The sequence below is a fragment of the Monomorium pharaonis genome, chromosome 1 (assembly GCF_013373865.1).
Source record: "Monomorium pharaonis isolate MP-MQ-018 chromosome 1, ASM1337386v2, whole genome shotgun sequence".
Taxonomy (NCBI): domain Eukaryota; kingdom Metazoa; phylum Arthropoda; class Insecta; order Hymenoptera; family Formicidae; genus Monomorium; species Monomorium pharaonis.
The window spans coordinates 41429945-41450010 of record NC_050467.1 but is presented as its reverse complement, the minus strand read 5'-3'; the positions used below and the strand labels follow the sequence as shown (position 1 = coordinate 41450010).

At 37.8% G+C, this 20066-nt stretch overlaps 3 protein-coding genes across 6 annotated transcripts in view; 1 reads left to right on the top strand and 2 right to left on the bottom strand.

The window, feature by feature from the left end:
* Positions 1-20066, top strand: part of LOC105835964 (carbohydrate sulfotransferase 11) — a 41279-nt gene that overhangs the window by 3812 nt on the left and 17401 nt on the right. The window contains exon 2 of the mRNA XM_028191669.2: positions 129-347. The gene's annotated coding sequence lies outside the window, so the exon portion shown is untranslated. The remainder of the gene's footprint in view (positions 1-128; positions 348-20066) is intronic.
* On the bottom strand, positions 7270-15110 carry LOC105835960. Its single transcript, XM_036291871.1, is given in 20 exon segments — positions 7270-7369; positions 7499-7653; positions 8703-8852; positions 8926-9046; positions 9133-9263; positions 9662-10119; positions 10199-10347; positions 10459-10592; positions 10670-10855; positions 11233-11376; positions 11659-11779; positions 11923-12050; positions 12094-12313; positions 12475-12545; positions 12735-12860; positions 12956-13132; positions 14157-14425; positions 14478-14639; positions 14761-14956; positions 15036-15110. Coding segments are annotated over 19 exon segments (3093 nt in total). The 3' UTR covers positions 7270-7369; positions 7499-7578.
* Positions 15391-20066, bottom strand: part of LOC105835962 — a 28402-nt gene continuing 23726 nt past the window's right edge. For all 4 annotated transcript variants that reach the window (XM_012679655.3, XM_012679657.3, XM_012679658.3 and 1 more), the window contains 9 exons: positions 19656-19912; positions 18677-19132; positions 18308-18523; positions 18133-18234; positions 17896-18065; positions 17261-17456; positions 17027-17175; positions 16748-16906; positions 15391-16662 (listed from right to left, as the gene is read on the bottom strand). In XM_012679655.3, coding sequence (XP_012535109.1) covers positions 16542-16662; positions 16748-16906; positions 17027-17175; positions 17261-17456; positions 17896-18065; positions 18133-18234; positions 18308-18523; positions 18677-19132; positions 19656-19912 — 1826 coding nt within the window. In that variant the 3' untranslated portion in view covers positions 15391-16541. The remainder of the gene's footprint in view (positions 16663-16747; positions 16907-17026; positions 17176-17260; positions 17457-17895; positions 18066-18132; positions 18235-18307; positions 18524-18676; positions 19133-19655; positions 19913-20066) is intronic.

The window sequence follows — 20066 nt, the reverse complement described above, 5'->3', positions numbered from 1 at the left end:
TTCACTGTTTTCACTCAACAAAGTTTGTAAAATACTTCGTCGAAACTGAAGTCGACGCGAAGAAAGACAAAAATATCGCGAAATTTTCACCTTTACTTCAAGTATTTTTGTTCTTTTGTTATTCGCAGGAGCGCGCCTCCGTGGACGAGGGAGCCCGATAAACGTTCACGCGACCCCGAGGTGGTCAGGATGCACCCGGAGCGCACTGTGTTTTACTTCAACGGGGGTGCTTTCACAAGCCAACGGAGCGCAACGACCCTCCCACGGCCGGTGGTCGCGTGGCCACGACTTGGAGAACGACCGTATGGTGTTCGTCGCAACCCCCACAGGCCGCTTGCTGCTTAATGGTGAGTCCCGCACACGACACGTATACTCTTCTTCTTCAGATAACCCGGACCTCCAATGAGACCGCGAATCTCGCGGAGGTTCCGTTGAACAAAAAGCGATAACTCTGTCTTATTAAAATCTGGAAATATTTTGCTCGGAAAAATATTCAATTCCCCGATCGGTCTAGCGAGCGAATCACTCTGGACGCGCGTCCCGAATCCGCATCGCGATCCCGGGATCCTCCAGAAAACGTTCTCGCGTCTCGCGGATATGAACTGCTATACACCGCGTATACACGTGTACACGCACGCGTGTCCACGGCCACGCCGGTACGGCGCGCGGATACGATTGAACCTGAGCGCGCTAATGCCCCACAATCGACTGACTTCCGACTTCCCCGTCGCTGACTCGATCTCTTCGCGTCCGTCCCTCCCTCTGCCCGCCCCGAAAGCCGCGTAAGCCAAGTCATATGAAAACGACGGAGCAGCGGACCCCTCGTCGTCATTTCCCTTTCTGCCTTCTGCCTCCCCCTTTGCCATGGGGGCAGCTTGCACGCATGGGGCGCTCGTCTCTTCTCTCCCTCCCCACCCTGCTCTCAATTCACGCACACGCGTGGGGCGACGCGCGTGTCCGTGCGTAACCGTCAAACCGTAACGAGACGCGCGTTCTCTTTGACGGGACAGCGCGCGCCGGAAGGCCTTTAATTGAGCTTCTGTAGACACAAGGTGATTCGGGTTCTAGTGTGCAAAGCGGATAGATCTGCGCGAATGGTGTGGGATCATCGCGCTGCGATTTCTCTTATCGCGACGAAGACGAGTGGAAAGAGATAACGATACTTTTTTCACTTTTTTTCTTGATGCAATAATTGTAGCTTGTATGAGTTGTCGATTCGTATGAATCAAACACTGCACAAAAACTCGGTTGAAAATTGCAGTAACCGAAGGAGAATGTCGAGGTCAGCTTGTTCTGTAATAAACGATGTTGCGCATGTAGCGTACAGAGAAACAGAAACGTTTCAAATATGTTTTGGTTTACTTAATTTAACTAGAATTCGTAATTTTGTCAACGATATATTTATAGTAGTTCTAATTATAAAAATTATAGAGCTGTTATTATTATACGGTTACTATATAATTTAGCATTACAATAGCCAAGAAGGGGACTTGGTTTACAATTTCTAACTTCACACTCATCCATTCATCCATTCATCCATTTTTCTATCTTATCTATCCAGGCTAATATTCTTATTTTAATCTCTTTTGCCCTCCCTAAACTTTCCTTTACAAATTCTTCTGCCTGTGTAATCCTAATTACTTCTTGTATATCTGTAGAAACTCATTTCATAATATATTAACTTAAACACAATATAACATAACATATTTTATATTGCACAACTGTCCTTACAGTCTTCTTCTCTATTTACAGTTTTTCTTTCCCTATCTATACCTACATTTACTATCTATACCTAATCTTACTTATACTTACTTACTACATTTCTTAACTATCTTCCTGATATTTTTTTTCTGTGTTAATATTTGAAATTATCGTAATTTATGGTCAATTTTTTTTCATGATCTATAAAACCATGAACGTTACATTTAACTAAGAAAAATGGGGCCGTTAACTATAATTATTTTATCATACAAGTATAGTCATAACTATCAAACGCTTTTCTCTCAGAGCACTGGAATTAAGAAATGGATATTAGCATAAAATAAATAAAACTCCAAGAGCATTATCACTTTAGCATTCGTTTTACTTTATAAACCAAATTTTAATACATGTAATGAGACCGGTGAGAAGAATTCAGGTGAACGCTCAAGTTTCTGAGTGACTCAAAAGAAAAATACGTGATGAATAGGAGGTAGCTTCGGAGGTGATGAGGCAAAGTCTCATTTAGAATTCATTTCGCGCGACTGACCGTCGTGCGTCACTTTTCCATATTATCGGTCGACATCCGCAAATGAGGAACAACAATAGCCTTTGACAATCGAGGCAAGTCTGCGCGCGGTAGGAAGCACAGGAAGGCAACTTCCCTTTTACTCTCGGTCCGTCTCTTTGGCTGAGTGAACGTGGGACGAGGTCTCGAGGTAGTTCCCGAGTCGTCTTCCAGGCTTATCGCCTCGCCAGCCTCGGAAGACGTCTAGATCGCACACCGGTATAGCACTTTAAGGGCCAGGTGTGCGACTATCGATCCTCCCCCCCTCCCCCCCCCCCTCCCCCGAGAGCAAGGGGTCCGAAACATAGGCACCATTCACCGAGGCGATACAGAGCGGAGGCACGCGCCCGGGTTAGGCCCTACATCTGCGTGTAAAATGCCTACGGTGACGCGTCATGCGTGTGAGAGCGGCTGAGTCACTCACACGTGTTTCGCGGCCAAATTTAAAGGACAACGTGGAAACTTTAATGATTTTACTCGATGACAAATCTGATCTGAACGCGAAAACACCTTGCGAAATCCGAGAGGTTTCGCAAAACGAATTTTTTGTTATTTTAGTAAAGTCCTCGATTCGTTAAATTCTATAGCCCGACAAGAGCGAGAGGGAAAGAGATCCGTAAAAGATCAGACGAGTATTTCTATCGTGAATCGTGAATCATAGCGCGCGTAGCAAACGGCAACAGTGAACGATCTGTTGTCGTGGAAAAATGCCAAGGGAAAAATGCCTCATTCATTTCGCGTGCCGGCTGCTAATTGACGGAGATCGGGGCTATCGATAAGCGGCCGAGCATCCAAGTCTCACTAATGGGCGTAGCAATGGCATAACGACGCATTTCCTCGCGCCGCGGTAATAGCAATCTCGACGTATTATCGGGAGATAGCGCGGTTTTTCGCAGCGAGATCGTTCGCGCGCGACCGGCGTGCGGCTCTTCAATGTCGACGTGCGTACACGACGATGAGTCCAAGTGTACGCCTCGTAAAAGCACGAAGGGGTCCCTCGCAACCCCTATTATACGCACCGGCCACCGAATGGGGGACAGATGTGTGCAAACCGTTATTTAAGCGCGTGCGTTCGAGCTCGTCCGTGTAAACCTGTACATCTGCGGCGCACGCAGCTCGATGACATTTCGAATTTAGGGTACGCCGATGAATGACCGATGATTAATCTCTAGAGAGACGGTTATTCTCATTGTACATAGCGACGATTTCTTTTGCACGCGGAGATTGCATTCGTATCGAGAATCACTTTACTCGCGGCGATTTACGAAGCCAGATCGAGTTTTGTTTCTTGGAAACAAAATCGATGATTATTATAATATGTTTGAAAATATTGGTAATTATGAAATACGTCCGCGCGAAAAAATCTTCGCATTAGGGATCAAATTATATTTACAAATTGGTTGATAGAATTAGATCTGCTCTAATATAATTCGATATATTTTAATAGGAAGATTTTTTTCGGATTTACAGCATCAATGAGTTCGCTCGTTACAAACAGATTGCTCAGGTGAAAAATTAGATAGAAAATTGCGACGATAATTGTTAATATTTATTTAGACGAAAGACTTAAGAAAAATGTTAATATTTATTCTTTATTTATGCGAAATTACGAATTGTTAATATACAATATAACGTGCCTAAGTGTTTTATAAGAAGATACGAACACCTACAAATATGCAACCCTTTCTACACGGCTATTCTGCGCACGACACGCTTGCGACTACGCGCGACTCGTGCTTACGTATTTATGTAATTTATTGTTGATACGTGCGAAGGCTAATTTAATTATGACGTTATCAATGATTTAATTTTGAATATTAGCACAGGAGATCCAAATAATATAAAGTGACTGCGCAGGATACATTATTCCTACACTCTAAAAAATTTTGTGTTAAATTTAACATATCGTAATTTATCCACCCAAATTTTTGTGTCGATTTAACATAAATTTAACATAAGCCAAAGATCTAAAAAACATGCAAATAGTAATAATAATCTTGAACTATCAAGTTATTACCAATCATATTTTAGATACAAAACATTCGTTTAATTAGGATACTGTTATAATTCTCGACTCTGAATTTAATTATAACATAAGGTTAATTTTAAAGATAATATATATATATATATATATATATATATATATAATAAAAAAACAACTCAATGGTATCAATTTACAAAAAATTACAGTTTCTTGATTGTTTTTATTTCTGTTCATTTGATAATTATTTCTAATAGCAAAGTACACATGTATTAATATATACTTTCTCTTTTAAATATGACTGAGGATGATGATTCAGTACAATCGAAATGTTTTGTCAAGATTGTTCTGTGTAAATAAATCATATCTAGATTTTGTTTTTTATACCTTTGTTCATTCTTTAATCTCTTCTTTTGCTTAGAATTTTTGCTTAGTAAGCTCGAGCCGTATCATTATTATTACTTTTAAAGGAAATAGGGAAACCCCCGGATGAATGCTGCTTTTAAACAACTGGCAGAGTTCATCTTGTTTTCAAACGAAGCAAGAGAAAGAGTTGGCTACCTTGCATTATCGAGCCGTGTGTATAGCGCTTGGCCGATAGGCTTAAAGTTCTGAACATGTCGTATAACTAGTTTGTCCAATTGACTCTAATCAGTATTATACTAAATTTCTGCACTTAATCTCCAAAAATTGACAGAGTTCTACATCATATGTTGCATAAAAATTTGAAAAATTAGAAATCTCTTATATTATAAGAATAAAATATTAAAGAAGTTTAATATGTGTAACGAGCTTTAGGCTTGAAGTGTACTGTCATGCGCCGTATACACGGTTTGATAACGCAAGATAGCCAACTTTTTTTACTGCTCCGTTAAACAGAACCAGTTACTGCCACTAGTTTGAAAATGGATGATCTATCGGGGAAAGTCTCTTCTTTATCGATTATATGGGATTTCCTGCATACTGCTCGAGACAGTATAAATGTCGTGCTCAATACGAACTTTGCATTAGAATCATCGCAATCGTTGTACTGCAAGTATCTCTTTGACGAACAGTTACACAGATTTTACTGAAGACAGTTTTCTTTGTCTGAGCAAGTTCAATTCTGCAAATAAAGGTAAGTTATTTATTTTATTAATTTCAATTTATTGATTAATTTTTCCTTTAATATTTACATAAGACGTTCTTAAATTAATGATTTTGTGATTAAAATTAATTAGAAGTAAAGCAGCAGCAGCAGTATGATGACAGTGTAAAATAATAGCTTAGTTTATTAAAAAAATCATTCATTATTTATTCGTGCGAGTAAACAGATATATCTGTGATTAAAAACAAACGGGACGTACTGTACTGCTTCATATATCTTGTTGATTTTAATTTATTGATTAATTTTTTCCTTAAAATATAAACGTAAGACAGCTTTTAAAAATTAATAATTTTATGATTAAAAGTAGCTGAAATTAAACAGCAATAGCATCAGCACTGTATAAAATTGTAAGTGTGTGTAAAATAACAACTTATTAAAAATTTATTTTAAAATTTATTCTTTTTTTCGTGCTAGTAAAAAAAAGGACGTGGCTGCTGTAATACTTCATATAATACTCGAAATATTATTTTGAATTAGAATCGTTTAATGTCTCGAAATTAAAGTCTGATGGTTCGTATAATATTCTTTATTTTCGACATCGAATTAACAACGTGTCTATCTGTCTCGCGTTTACAAATTGATTCCACAATTATTCGTTCTTAGCCCTGTTATCTCGCTTACGAGATCGTTTAGATTAAAAATATTTTTTATCGTTTTTGTTTAAAATAAAACATTGTGAAACATATTGATCAATTTATTGTAAATTCTTATATTTTAATTAGTTTATTGTTATATCTGTGTTATATTTTGGGTTTCACGAATATTATTTTTAAGAATATTAAGGGTTGTTTTTGTGTTGATACATTTTAATTTATGTTAATTTATGTTATTGTTCCGTTTATCTTTTTGCCTTTTAAAAAATATTCTTTAATCGAAATACGAGTTTGAAACTGCAGCATTGGATTTATATATTTATATTATTATATATTTTATTATAAAATTTGTGTTTATATATTCTAGATGGACAAAGCTGCACAGGATAATCGCACGAAACAGTGCAATCCGACTCATACTCCAACCGGACCCGGTCATCAAGCGGGATATAAAGGCACTGGAGATAAAGCAGATCTGGACAATCACTCCAAACAAATGAATCCAAATAATCCATTATATAAAAAGTAACATGCATTCATGTCTTGTAGAATTGGCATTGTACTTGTAGTGTAACATGCCCGAACAATATAAATGATATGATATCTTAACATTATCAAATGTCTCATATATTTTTTATTCACTGTTTCTATACTCATATGTTTCCTTCCAATATTCCTACTCAAGACAAGAAGACGAAAGACTGTCCAATTTAAAAGAGATATTAATTACAGATGTTAATTATTTTTGTGTTATGGTTACTTAATAACGGAGATCTTTTATGTTAATGCGTGAAACAATTAGACATTTTTTAATTTTTCGATAAATTTTATAATACACAAGAAGAAATAATTATTTTATTACATGTAAACGTAGTGCTAGAGACATTAATAGAAAACAAGTAATAAGAAGATTAACGGTTACATCGATATTATTTGCTGGGCTGTTGAATCCAATATCCCCAGGTAGCAAAAAACTCGCCATCTCCTTCTTGCGTGGGACCACGAAACACCTTTATTTTGACTCGTGGAACATCATCTGTAAATAGAGACAGTAATTACCAATCTTTTTGTTTATCTTTACAAATATCGCTACATTATCTTGCATTTTTCTTTTTTATAACTCTGAATTATTTTATTGTGTGGAGCGCACGATAAATTTAATCCGCTGAGAGCGTACATTTAATTAACTTTTGCTTTTAAACAATTATCTCAGCTGATCGTAAATTTGATTAACTTTTGTTTTCAAATAAATATCTCAGTAACGATATCGCTGCAGCGTTACCTTTTTTCAAAATCGAGTGACGCATTGTGCTGCTTGACTCATCGCAACTAATCGTCGTAAAGATCGCTATCTCAACCAGACACAGTATAACAAGAGTGCACTGTAAGAAAATATTAGTTCCGTGACTATTTGATCGAACATTTCCGTCGCATAATATTACGCAACCGAGTCCAGCTGGGTAGATAGCGCAAATCTATAAATATGTCGCGTAGACTGTAGGCTGACTCACCGTCAATCTCATTGCAATTGCGAAGCGGCTAACTAAATCTCCGAGTTAAAGAGGGGAAATTTATATGCTACAGGCAGCATCTAGAGCATGACCGATCCCGGTTTTCCCTCTCGCGGTTTGAGGAAACGTTTCTCCAGAGAGAAAGCCTTATTGTCCTGCAAAGACGAAGGTGACACGTCACAAAGAACGCTACTCAGTAAACATCGATATCTTGTAGAAATCGAAAAGACATCTTATTCAAGATGTCTTCAAGACATTTCTAAAAAATATCTAAAAGACATCTAAAAGACATCTTAAAAGATGTCTTAAAAATTTTTGAATTAGACATGTCAAAGATATCTAAATGAAAAATCTATACAAGATATCTTCCCAGACAGCAAGGAGACATGTTATAGTAACTCTTTATGAATTACATAAATTTTTATGAGTTTCTCAATTTTCTTGAAAAATAGGTGTTAAGGTGCTCGTATTGTGATTTTATGTGTCACTTAAATGAGCACTTTGTCAGCTAGGCATAATAAGTTCTTTAAGAATATAACGTATTTATTTCTTTATTTTTGTAGATAACACTTTTAGTTTTTTTAATTTTAAATTTTAATTTTTAACTGTAACTAGATATTTTTGAAACACATAAACTTTAACTTCTTAACTGTTTTCCAAAGTTTTAAAAACTTATTTGTGTTAAATAGAAAATTATAAAAGAAACAATTATTAAAAAAGACACGTTTCCACATGAACGACAATATTTTTTTGTTATTCCATGTTTTAATTTACAAATAAAATGTTAAATATATTTTATGGTTAACTAAATAAATTATTTAATTAATTAATTATTAAGAATTGAAGATTAAAAGAACTTTTTTAGAAAGGGTCTTCAAGATGTATAAAAGACATCTTTAAAATATCTCATATAGATTTTTTTAATTTCTAAAAGATATCTTTTAGATATCTTTAAGATATATATCTTTTAGATATCTTTAAGATATTTTTTAGATTTCTTCAAGGTGTCTTTTAGACATCGCCAGATATCTTAAAGATATCTCAAACTGTTGCATAAGACATCTTTTAGATCGCAAAAAGACATCTTTTCGTAAAAAATATGAGATATCGCAAGAAATGGTAAGATGTCTTTTAGAAATCTAAAAGACATTGTTTTGTCTTTATGGGTAAGATATTTCCTCCTCTTTTTTTTACTGTTTCTCACCTGAGCGATCTGTCCGTAACACTGAGCGAACTCGTCGTGACGCTCTAAGGACATGTTTAACAGACACAGGTACTTCCAGACGGTCTCGTTACGATTGTCGATTCGATTCGCTTCTGTTAAGGCCGCCTCGGCTTCCGCGAATCGCCGCAGCTGAGGCAATTTTTGCGCGTAGAAAAGTAATCTTGTGATAAACACGGAAAGTTTTTAATTTAATTTAATTTACCTCAAAAAAAGCGATCCCCGCGCCAAGCCACGTTTCCGCGGTCGGTGACGTTCGGCACACGCTGAGGAAGGTCTTTAACCCGCGCTCGTAATTGCCGATATTTTCGTAATGTTGTCCCATTCTGGTCCATAATGCGAGTTAATATAAATAACTCGATTCTCTGCGTTTTTTTTTTGTCTCGCGCAATATCGAGACAAACGATTTTACCTTGTCTGCACGAGATGCACGTCGTCCGGCCTGTTAAATGTCGCGTTGGCGAACTCGTAACAATGGATAGCCTCCGCGAAATTACCCTCTTGAAAGTGACAATGCCCCATTAAACTGCTTATCGAATAATCCTGAGCAGAAGAAATATTTGAGAAATATGTGGGGCAAATTTAATTTTATACGATGTCTTTGTGATAATTAAATTAAAAAACAGTAGGAAGCGACTAGTTTTGTCCTGACGTTTAAAAAGGACCTAGATGGAAAACATGCAGAATAATTTTAGCATTATTTTAATTTTAAAATGTAATGTGTGATATTATATTATTATTGTAAATTAATGTTGAAAATTTTTAATTCTAAATTTCATTTGTCTGTACATATAGCAATCTTTAAAGAAATAATACTAGAAATAACGAAGACTTATCTTAACACGGTTATTGCTGAATACTTTTCAGAAATTAATTTGGTAATTATTGTACAAATTATTGCATAACAAAAAGAAAACATTACAGCATGAAATTGTACGGACCAGTCCGTAAATGTATTCGGCCTCTTTTAGATGCGACAGAGCTTCTTCGTATCGCTGTAGTAAATAACATTGCACGGCCATGTAGTATAGAACGTGAGTGGATCTACCTGCGCGAGACATTTCTTCCGCCAACACTAGCCCAGCCAACTGTATAAACGCGCGAATAATTATAACATACAGCACGGTTTGCACATATATACATATACTGAAAAAAAGAGTCTTATTGAATTATTTATTCAATAAGACTATTTTCAGTGTAGTTTTTACGAGGTATTTTAAGTGCAGACACATTACGTTACAGAAATGCAGCTTTATCAGGAGCGTGGCCGTTATCACGAACGCGTTATCACGCGGACAATGAATCGTTGTCCAAGCGATAGGATCCTCGCTCGAGATCTCCGTCTCTCCGTTGTCGTCTTTTATGCACTTCTCCGCTATTCTCAAAGTAAGATCTACCCCTATCAAAATAAAATACGTATATTTTTCTGATTTACTTTTCTTACTAAGATTTGCTCTTGGGGTTTCTGTTCTCTGTACCCGGACTGTAATTTGTACGAGTGTAGAACAGATGCAGGATAACCCATCCCTCGACGAATCGCGGGTAGAAATCGGTAACGGCTCTCAGAAAGACCTCCGCTTCACGATAGTTTTGATCCTCGGCCAGAATCAATCCGTACATCAATAAGCTGCGAGAAAATGTACATGTATTGTATTACATTACCCTAGCAATACCACCTAAATTAAGTAACTGTTATGATTTCCTGCTCAACAATATAACTGTATATATATTCATTTACGCAAATTTGTCGCGTCTGTTCGCGAGAATCGCTTCGCGGCAGCATTCCTTCGCGCGCTTCGCGTCGCCGACTTTTAGAAGAAAGATCGCATATTTTGTCCACGCTTCGGCGTCACTTCTGTCTACCGCAATTGCCTGCGAGAAGTATCACGCGTCATGATGCGTCGAATTCAATATGATATTTTCTTAAGGCAGAGGATTGAGTTATATACGGCCTGATAATGTCGCCTTGCATCATCTACGTGACCCAATTCGTAGGCCTCTTCGGCGTAGAAGTACAAAATTTTAGGTTTCGCAATCCTTGGTAAATCCTCATTCGCAAGGCGGCTTTCGACAATTTTATTAATGGCCAGGTGCATTTGCTCGACGAGATATGTGTACGTGGATGCTACAAAATTCTGCACATAAATTGCAGCTTGCTAAATAATTATAAATAATAATAATATAATAAAGCAGCTTTCTTATTATAAATTGAAATTTTTAACGATTCTGATTATGAATCTGTGTTGGGAAGAGATAAAACATAGTTTATGTACAATAATATAATAATACAGAATGTTTACTATCGGGAAAGTTTGAAGTTTTCAAGGAATTCTTTTAGCCTCGAAAATCGCAGATTTTCATTGACAATTCTCCAGCGTTATACTCAAAATTTTGAATAAAATTCTTAGAAAATTTGGGAATTTCTCGTGGAATTTTTTTACGAAATTTAGGTAAACGTTGGAATAATTTTTAAGTGTTGGAATAATTTTGAAATATAAATATATTTTTAGACCTGGGTGTCGATGGACTGTAAAGTGCTTATGCTCGTCTTGAATTTCTGATCTAACAGCGTGATCACTTTCATCTTCAAAGTGCTGCGAATGTCCATGTACATACCGGTTTTGTACAAATATTGCGTGAAACAAGTTAGCTCATCCTGAAAATTATCGTGACAAGAGTACACACGAACGTGCGAATACAATAATTCTTCATATCTCGCCATTAAAATTATTCTTACCTCTTCGGGAACAAAGCAATACTTCGTTTTATCTGTCTTTTCCACATTATCTTCCCATTCTTTCGAAGCAGATAACTTTTCTCGCTTTTTCTCGTCACGAAAGTCCTGAACGCAAAAAAAAAACATGTGTCTGTTGTTATCTCAACTTATGAATTATATTAAAATATATTTCACGTAGGAGGATACGAAAGAGCTTGATACCCTGTAGCTCTCCGTAAGAATCTCTACTATTTTCTGAATACAAGTTGCGTATTGCTGTTCCGCTACGTCGCCGGAATAAATATAAGGCTTAGTTACCGTCGGCTTCGTTATCTCCTCGATTCTAAAAAGATTAGTCATATGGAAAATTTTTATAATTTTCTGAACAACCGATTAAATGATAATAATTTTAATTGACTAACTTCAATATCAATACAGTTGACTAAAATCGTGATTTTTTTTTAATTGTAATGCTTACGAACTTACATGTTTGAAAAGTCAGTTTCGAGTCTGCAAGGAACAAGCGGACGAAAAAGCTCGACTTCGATTACGACAAACACCGGCTCGCCAGACTCCGTAATTAACGGAGTGCTTTGCGTTGCTTCGACGTCCGTCTGAATCGTTTGAAAAATTGACAGTTTAAGAAAATATACATACGGAATATTAAGATTGTTAATATTGTGATTTTTTTAAGTATGTGAAATTGTCAACCTTTAAGTCTTTATTCCAAGGATCTATATGGAAAATATCGTCTTCTAAGGCAGTCTTCTCGGCCATAATCGACGCATCGTGCGTGTACAATTGCGCAACTACACGAGTACTTTTTACTACAGAAAAGATTTGATTAAAACTTAGAAACGTAACAAATATTCCTAAGCTTCAATAGCAATACAATATTTATTACCATATTAAAATTTGTTGTTCGCTTGTGCCGGAAAAACGAGCTTTGATAATTAGAGATAAGATTGATAAAGCTGATATTTAATCGATTCTGCCTTTTGACAAATATTCCTAAGCTTCGATAGCAATATTTATTACCATATTAAAATTTGTTCGCTCTTACTTCCCGGGAAAACGAGCTCCGATAAGTCGAGATAAGATTGATAAAGCTGATATTTAATCAAGTCTGCCTCCTGTTGATTAATGCTGCTTTTTTCCGCGCTTTTTTTGCTCATCAGAAATTGGAACGGCCAGTATTTATATCTTCGATCATAATTTTAATATAATTCAGGATTTTTCATATTTATATTACTGTTATTTATGAACAATATTTAATATGATTTTTAAAATCTTTATACTAGAAATTCTACTAGTGATGTGTACTTGATAAGATGTTTCTTCATCATCTCGCTTTCCACCTCACGCAATGTACTGCGATTCATAAAGTTCCACTCGATCCTAGGTTTATCCTGACACACTTCTTTCTGCAAATTACACGTTATTCCATGCTCCATCGAGCTTTTATTTATTAATTGGTTGGATTAAATTTGTGAAATATCGCGCCCGTTTTCGGACCCACCTGTAAATCGAGTTCTACGCCGAGCGTATTTTTTATACGCGCATAATCGCGATCGAGTTTCCATTTTGATAATCTGGCGCGACTCTGTAATTTTGACAAGCTTCGCCAACGTTTGGTTTTTTCCAAGTCGCGGTATTTTGTCCACTTACCGTCCTCAAATATCACGTTCTCCGGAATCTGCGGGAAAGGGTATCATAACTCTTTTCTTCATTAATATTGTAAGCACGATTTTATTTCGTATTGATATTATCGTTTTAAAATCAGGGGTTGAGTAAATTAATATATTTTTTTAAACTAAATTAAGTTAAAATTAATGAAGTATAAAATTAATTGAGTTAAGTTACATGAACAAAAAATTACTCAAGTTAAAGTAAAAATTAATTTTGAGAAGTATTATTTATATTAAATTAAAAAGCTATATAATTTATTTAAGTATTAAATTATTAATATAATTATAATATCGATTATCAAATATATTTAATACTTTATTTGTAAATTAAGTTTATATGAAATAACATAAAAATATTGTTTTTATGCAGGAATGTATTTTTTCTTTTATAATTTTTTTCTTTCGCACAGATAAAATTTTTAATTTAGAAAAAAGTTAATAAATTAAAGTTGATAATCAAAGTTAATAGTCAAAGTTAAAAATTAAATTATTTCAAATTAATTAAATTAAGTTAAAAGTTCTTTACTTTTTAATTTTATTAACTTCAAATTCTTTAACTAGTTTCTACCCAACCTTGATTAAATAAAAGAGAGAATTTATTTACAGTACACGGCAGTGAATCTGAACGTCTAACGATTGTAAATTTTAATCGATTGTTTATGCGGAAATGTAATCCTCCTTAATTATATTTACTTTGACATTGAATCTTATTAGTTCTGAGAATGATTCTCGCGCGTACTATCTTTACACTCTTTTATCTTTTCCGGTCACACTTTATTGCTGCTCCACGCCTAGTTCGCTCATTTTTACTAAACTATTCCTTTTTCTATCTTTGAAATTTTTACGTTGTAAAATGCAAGGAAATAGAATATCATTAAAATATTACGAGTTTTTCTTCAATTTTATCACTTATCACACGGAAAGAAAAGAGTCCTTTTTTAAATAAATAAACTGATCGAAAAATTATAATCAAAATTTCTTTGGTTGAATGACTACAATTATTTAAAAATATTTAAAAGACATATGAGGCACCTCATTGTCGACGTATATTATCGTGCCAGCTTTGTAATCCGCGTCTTCGGCGAAAAAGATCGGTGGATTGTAGATACTTTCCACCGTAACGCTTAGAAAATTAATTTCTGCCTTCGAAGGAAATATCTCCTCGCCGTCGTATATTACTGTCGCGTTTAATAAAGGAAGATTCTGCCACGAGACCGCGTCGCCGTCGAACGAGAGATGTGGCGTTTGCACTATCAGTTTCTCGACGAGTGATCTTTCACCTGGCGGCCAAGGTCGTAGAAATTATCTTAAACGCGGCATCGGTTTCTCCGTTTCGACGTGATGATAAATTACCTAGCAATATCGGCATTAGATCGAGATTGCAAAAACCAATTACGCTCGATGAAGTCGGCGTCCGCTGCTGCGAGGCGACCGTCGCTACTTTCTTCTTCGAATTCGCGACTGATCTGGCGGAATCGGGCAACTGTTGGCCTTGGATGTCGCACGTTACCTTTACTGCGGTGAAAGAAGCATAAGATTTCCGCCGCGGTCGGAATTAGTTGGCATTTTTACTGATTAAATTATGAATTATTTATTCGGTATCCAAACACGACGTGGAAAAGTTCGTGTTCCTCACTTAAAATCGGCGCCGATACGATTGAATCCACGCTATTGCGGCGGTTAACTATAAATGAAAACACGACCGCGAAATTGACGTCGTAAATTTGCGGCGGTTCCTTGAAACCCGGATCGATAATGATAGGAGTACTTTCTCCGAGCGCTACGTCATTATGCATCACGACGAATGATACGGCAGTCACTTCCTTCACCGTCTGTCCCGTTCAGCAAAAACACGTTTTCTCGCTTATTATGACACAGAATGCAAGTAGCGAATGCAAAGAGAAAACTTACAATATTTTCGATGGACTCTATAATTATTTTGATGCTACTTTCAATCGCCTCGTCTTGAACCGAAGCCTCTTCCATTTTTACTTATGAACATATGTAATGTTCAAAATAAATTGCTCTGCTAGATTGCTAAATTTGTTCAAACGACGAGAAAGCTTAATTTTTGGACGATTTTTTTGCGAGGTTAATATAATAATCTTTATGTGTCTTAAACAATAACGAAAATGATAGTCGCAATTTTATTTTCAATTGTTTGTCGATGCTTTGACTTCGAGCCAGAATTGTTTTATATATTTAAATGTATTTTATGAATGAGGAGATATTATGGGCATTTTATTATGAATAAAAAGATCACTGGTATAACAATAGTAATTTTATTTATCAATAGTATGTGTACGTGCCTTCAATAATAAGCAGTTTTATATATATATGCATGTAAATTATTATTTATATAAATATGAGTTAATCTCTGACGTACAATCCTAAAGGACGGTTTAGAAATCAGAGTCGAATCATCGAATAAACTCCTTCCATATAATTTCTCTGATAAACAAATTCTAAACTTTCAGCACCTGATATTCGTGTTCTATAAAATTTATAGACGCTCTCCGATATTTTTCTCTTATTCATTTTCAAAATATATTAGAGAGTAACAATGGAATTTACAACGAAAACAAAAAATATATATGGAACTAACAAGTCTAAACTTTCGAGAACTCACGAAGGAGAGAGAGCATTAGCTTAGATTTTGAAACAGACTCATTGCCGTCGGCAATGAATTCCTTTCCTCGGGGAAAATCTCCGATATATATATATATTTTTTTTTTTCTTCCTGCAACTCATTAATGTAGAGTTGGTGAAGACAACAGCGGGAAAAACGTTCTTTTTAACCTTTTCCGGGACACATAGGTGGCAATTTGTGTCACGTGGATGATTCTCACTTCACGAACGCTACAATGTAATTGAGCTACGATTGCGATTGCGTAATTTTTACGATCACTGACGTGAAGGCACTACAGTTTCTCCAAAATGCATTCTTACGCCGTAGCGTAATCCTTTATACAATAGTATAAAAAATTATCATACATGCGTATGTGTATTAAAGTTACAAAGTATCAAAACTTCGTCGCGCGATAAATCCGTCGATGAAAAAGATGACAAGATCGAAGTCGTGACACGACGAACGCTCCTCGGCTTCTTTCTCGGCTTTTCTATCCTCCTTGATTCTTGATCTGATCATCGAAATCTCTCGCTCCGTTTAAATTTCGAAGAAGAAAATGTACAGCACGGGGGGTAGGGGGGATAGAGAAGCTATTTTATACGATTACTTGTCGATGTCTTTCTCGGCGTATACGTTGTAGAAAATTCGTGTCTATACCGTAAAATGGCTTCTAACTGGACTCGTAAAAATATCCTGCGCGATAAACAGTCTTTCGGGATAGTCCAAGCGATGAGACAATATTACGTTACGCCTATATTACGCGGATTTAATCGGCTACAGGCGATCGATTACAGGGTCTTCATGGTCTTGTCGATGTGCCTCAACGTCGTTTCGGGCACCGCGTCCGTCAGTGCCTTTCGAAAGCCGTCGCAGCGGCTCAGCCGCCGAAACATCCTTTTCGCATGATTCCTGGAAATTCGAATAAACGTTATTGATTTCACGAACGTGAGAATATACACGTTACACGGGGTAAGAGACTTGGGGCCCGACTTACCTCGCGTCCAGATTTCCATCCATCAACAATTTCGCGCCCGCGTTCAGCAGCTTGTCCTTTACGTCGCGCGGTAGGATCATAATATGATCCGCTCCGATGCGTTCGGTGATATCCGACAGGAGCCGTGCGGTCGCCGCGCGGACAATCGCGTTCTGATGACTGGACAATCGAAATCGCCGGAAGTCAGTTCGAGAAGTCAATTTTGTCGCGCGGGGGGAAAAGGTAAACGTTCTCCGAAATCATAGCGGTTCAATCAGGAAATCTGCTCAGTGGACTTACCTCGCTCCGCGCAACACGATGATACTGATGGTTTTATGGGGCGGCAGATATTGCACCATAAGATCCAGGGCCGCGTTGCTGTCCGCGCGAAGAAATCGATTCGTGTCGGCCGTTCTGTGAAGCAGAGGTCCAGCTATGTCGTCCAGATCCTGATGGATAAGAGGACGAACAAAGCGTTTAATATATAAATGTAGAAACTCTCGAACTCGTCTTTCACACCTGACGACATCCTACCTGATCGATACCCCGAATCTGAGAGCTGAAGACGTCGCCGGCGGCGAGACACGCGGCTCGCGCCACTTGCGAACGGAGGTTCTTTATATGACGTCCCAGTAGTCGTCCTATCGTCCCGGCCGCGCAAACGTCCAGGCCCTCCGGGTGCTGCTTTGAGATCTGAGACAAAGCTTTCAGACCCTTCATCGTTACTTCCCTGAAACGCGAAATGTAAATATTAAAATAATCCCAATAGATGGATGACGAACAACAGCGAGAATAATTTATATATGTCACGTGGTCGTGACGATATGGCCCTAGTAGCACAATACATTGGTAGCACATTGATTAATATTGATTATATTAGAAGTGTATTGGCCACTATAACGCCAATATTGGTCATATAAATATTAGTTCCAAATTAGGCAATTAATGATCCAATATGAAAAACTGAATGATCTAACTTTGGCCTAATGTTGAACCACATTGAACCAATATTTCTGCTTAGACAAATTGGCTAAATAAAGTAAAGCATCCGATTTACAATGTTGGCCCAATGTCGAAGATATTGCATTTACATTACTTCCCAATATTGCGCCAATATTTTGTGCTAGAAGGTAGATACATGTCTTTTACAAGGTCAATCACAAACGCACCAGTCTTTGTTCTCGAGCTGCGTAAAGCACTGCTGCACCATCCGCTTGGACTTCTCCGAAGGCTTCTCTATGGCTCTTTTACTAAAGGGCATTCGACACCTGCTGGTACTACGCACCGGCACTTTCGAGGGCATTCTTCTGCGCGACTCGACGTCTTCCGTGACCTCCGGCTGCGAGATAATATTATTTGCTCATTGAAATAATTACAAATTCTGTAAAATTCTTTTTGCCATTTACCTCGATCTTCAATATTCCTGGTTTCATATTCGTTTCGCTCGCGCTGTCTTTACTCTGTCTGTCCTCCGGAGTATCGTTCACGCTGGATTCTTCTTCCGTGGACTAGAATCATCATAATTGCATCTCAGTCAGAACGCCTTTCGACAAGCGAGCTAATCGTATGAGCGTCTCTTACCTCCTGAGTATTAATCTTATTAGCATTTTCGGCGCTTCTCGCGTTCTCGACGATCTCGTGAGAATGGGGCCTCGACGCGATGATAATCGCCGGCGAATCGCCGGTCATGTCTATAGGTGGGTGGCCAACGGCATCCAACGATCGAATGGAAGCATCCCCGTCAGGTACTATGGAAGCGATTAGTCTCTCCTCGCTGAAATCCCTGGAATCCTCGGTCTAGCATCCAAAAAATTGAATGTTAAGTCGAGCAAATTTAACATTTGAAAAAAAATCGCGTTAATTTGATGAAAAATGCACGCAGAATGTATTTGCAACTGTGGCGTACAATAGAGAGTATGTTTTTTTTTCTACGGTTTATCATTTACTGACCAAATTGCGCGAACCGCAGCGAGAATTCCGCTTGGTCGGCGAGTTGGAGATTGGCGAGTGGTGGGCGCTGTGATTCGGCGTCAGGTAGAGCGATTCCGAACTCTTGGGGGGGCTCATCGTAGTCTTCGACTGGAGCGATTCCTTGAGTACCTTCGCGTCTTCGTAGGGTGGAATCAGCTCGCTCGGCAACGCGGACACAATTGATCTCCTACGCGCGCTCGTCGTCCTGCCGTCCTCCGGCTGCTCGCGGGCGCCGGAGCTGCTCTCCGTGCTCCCGTTGCAGTTTTCGTCCACGGTGATTAGCTCACCGTGACTGGAGAGCCTTGAAATCGATCCGATTCGGCTCGCCGGTCTCATGTCATCCTCGCTGCTCCATCCCTTCGACGCCTCGTCCACGGTCGGCGCGTTCGCGATCGTCTCGATTGGATATTCCACTTTGTTGGCGTCCAGCGGCGCCTAAAATTAGCCAAGAAAGTTTTGTCCGTCTATACATGTCGAATTATCTCAATCTTATCGTACTTGAAAGAGGAAATACCCGAAATGGAAATGATATTTTTTCTCAGATCGCATGCATTTGATTCAATGAAATCTCCTCGTGTTAAACTTTTTAATGGCGATGACATTTTTCTTCAAACATAAATTGCGAAGTTCAACATTTTTTTTTACACAGCTGGTTATTAGTCGCGTTTATAATTATATAATGTTTATTTAATAAATTATAATGTATCAGGAAAAATTTGTCTTGGCTCGATATATTGACCTGTTTATCGTATTATTTTTGCTTAGCATTAACGAGCCCTCTATATTCGTTAGAAATATTACTGGTTCGAAAGATATCAAATAGTTGTATGAATAGTATTAATAATATTTATTTGAATCTCAAACAATCTTTTCTTGGCAAGTATTATACTTGACTGTATTGTGCGCTGTCAGTGGAGAACAAAAAGAAATACTGACAAAAAAAGCAACAATTTCTTACGAAAAATGAGTCGACGTCGTCGCGAGCGGCGCTCTGGCGATTTCCGGCCGTCTGTTGCGTGATAACGTCGAACGCCGAATCGCCGGCGTCCTGGCTCCGCGGGGTCGACGATCCGCTGTTGTCATTGCCGTTGTAATCGCGTCGCAGCGTCGCGTCCTGACCCTCACCCGGTCGATCGTTTCTGGAAACGTCCGACGACGTGCTGCTCGCGCTTTTCGGACGTTCACGCGGGCCGACGGAAAAGGAGCGTAGGAACTCTGGGGATACCAAACGTATGGGAATCGTTTCAGTTCAATGGATAAGAAATCAGTAGTCTTATTGTCGTCACTGATGATTAGCAAAAACAATTAAACGGGACGACTATTCAAGTTGATAATAAAATTGCACCCCAGTTGGGTCGACGTTTAAGGG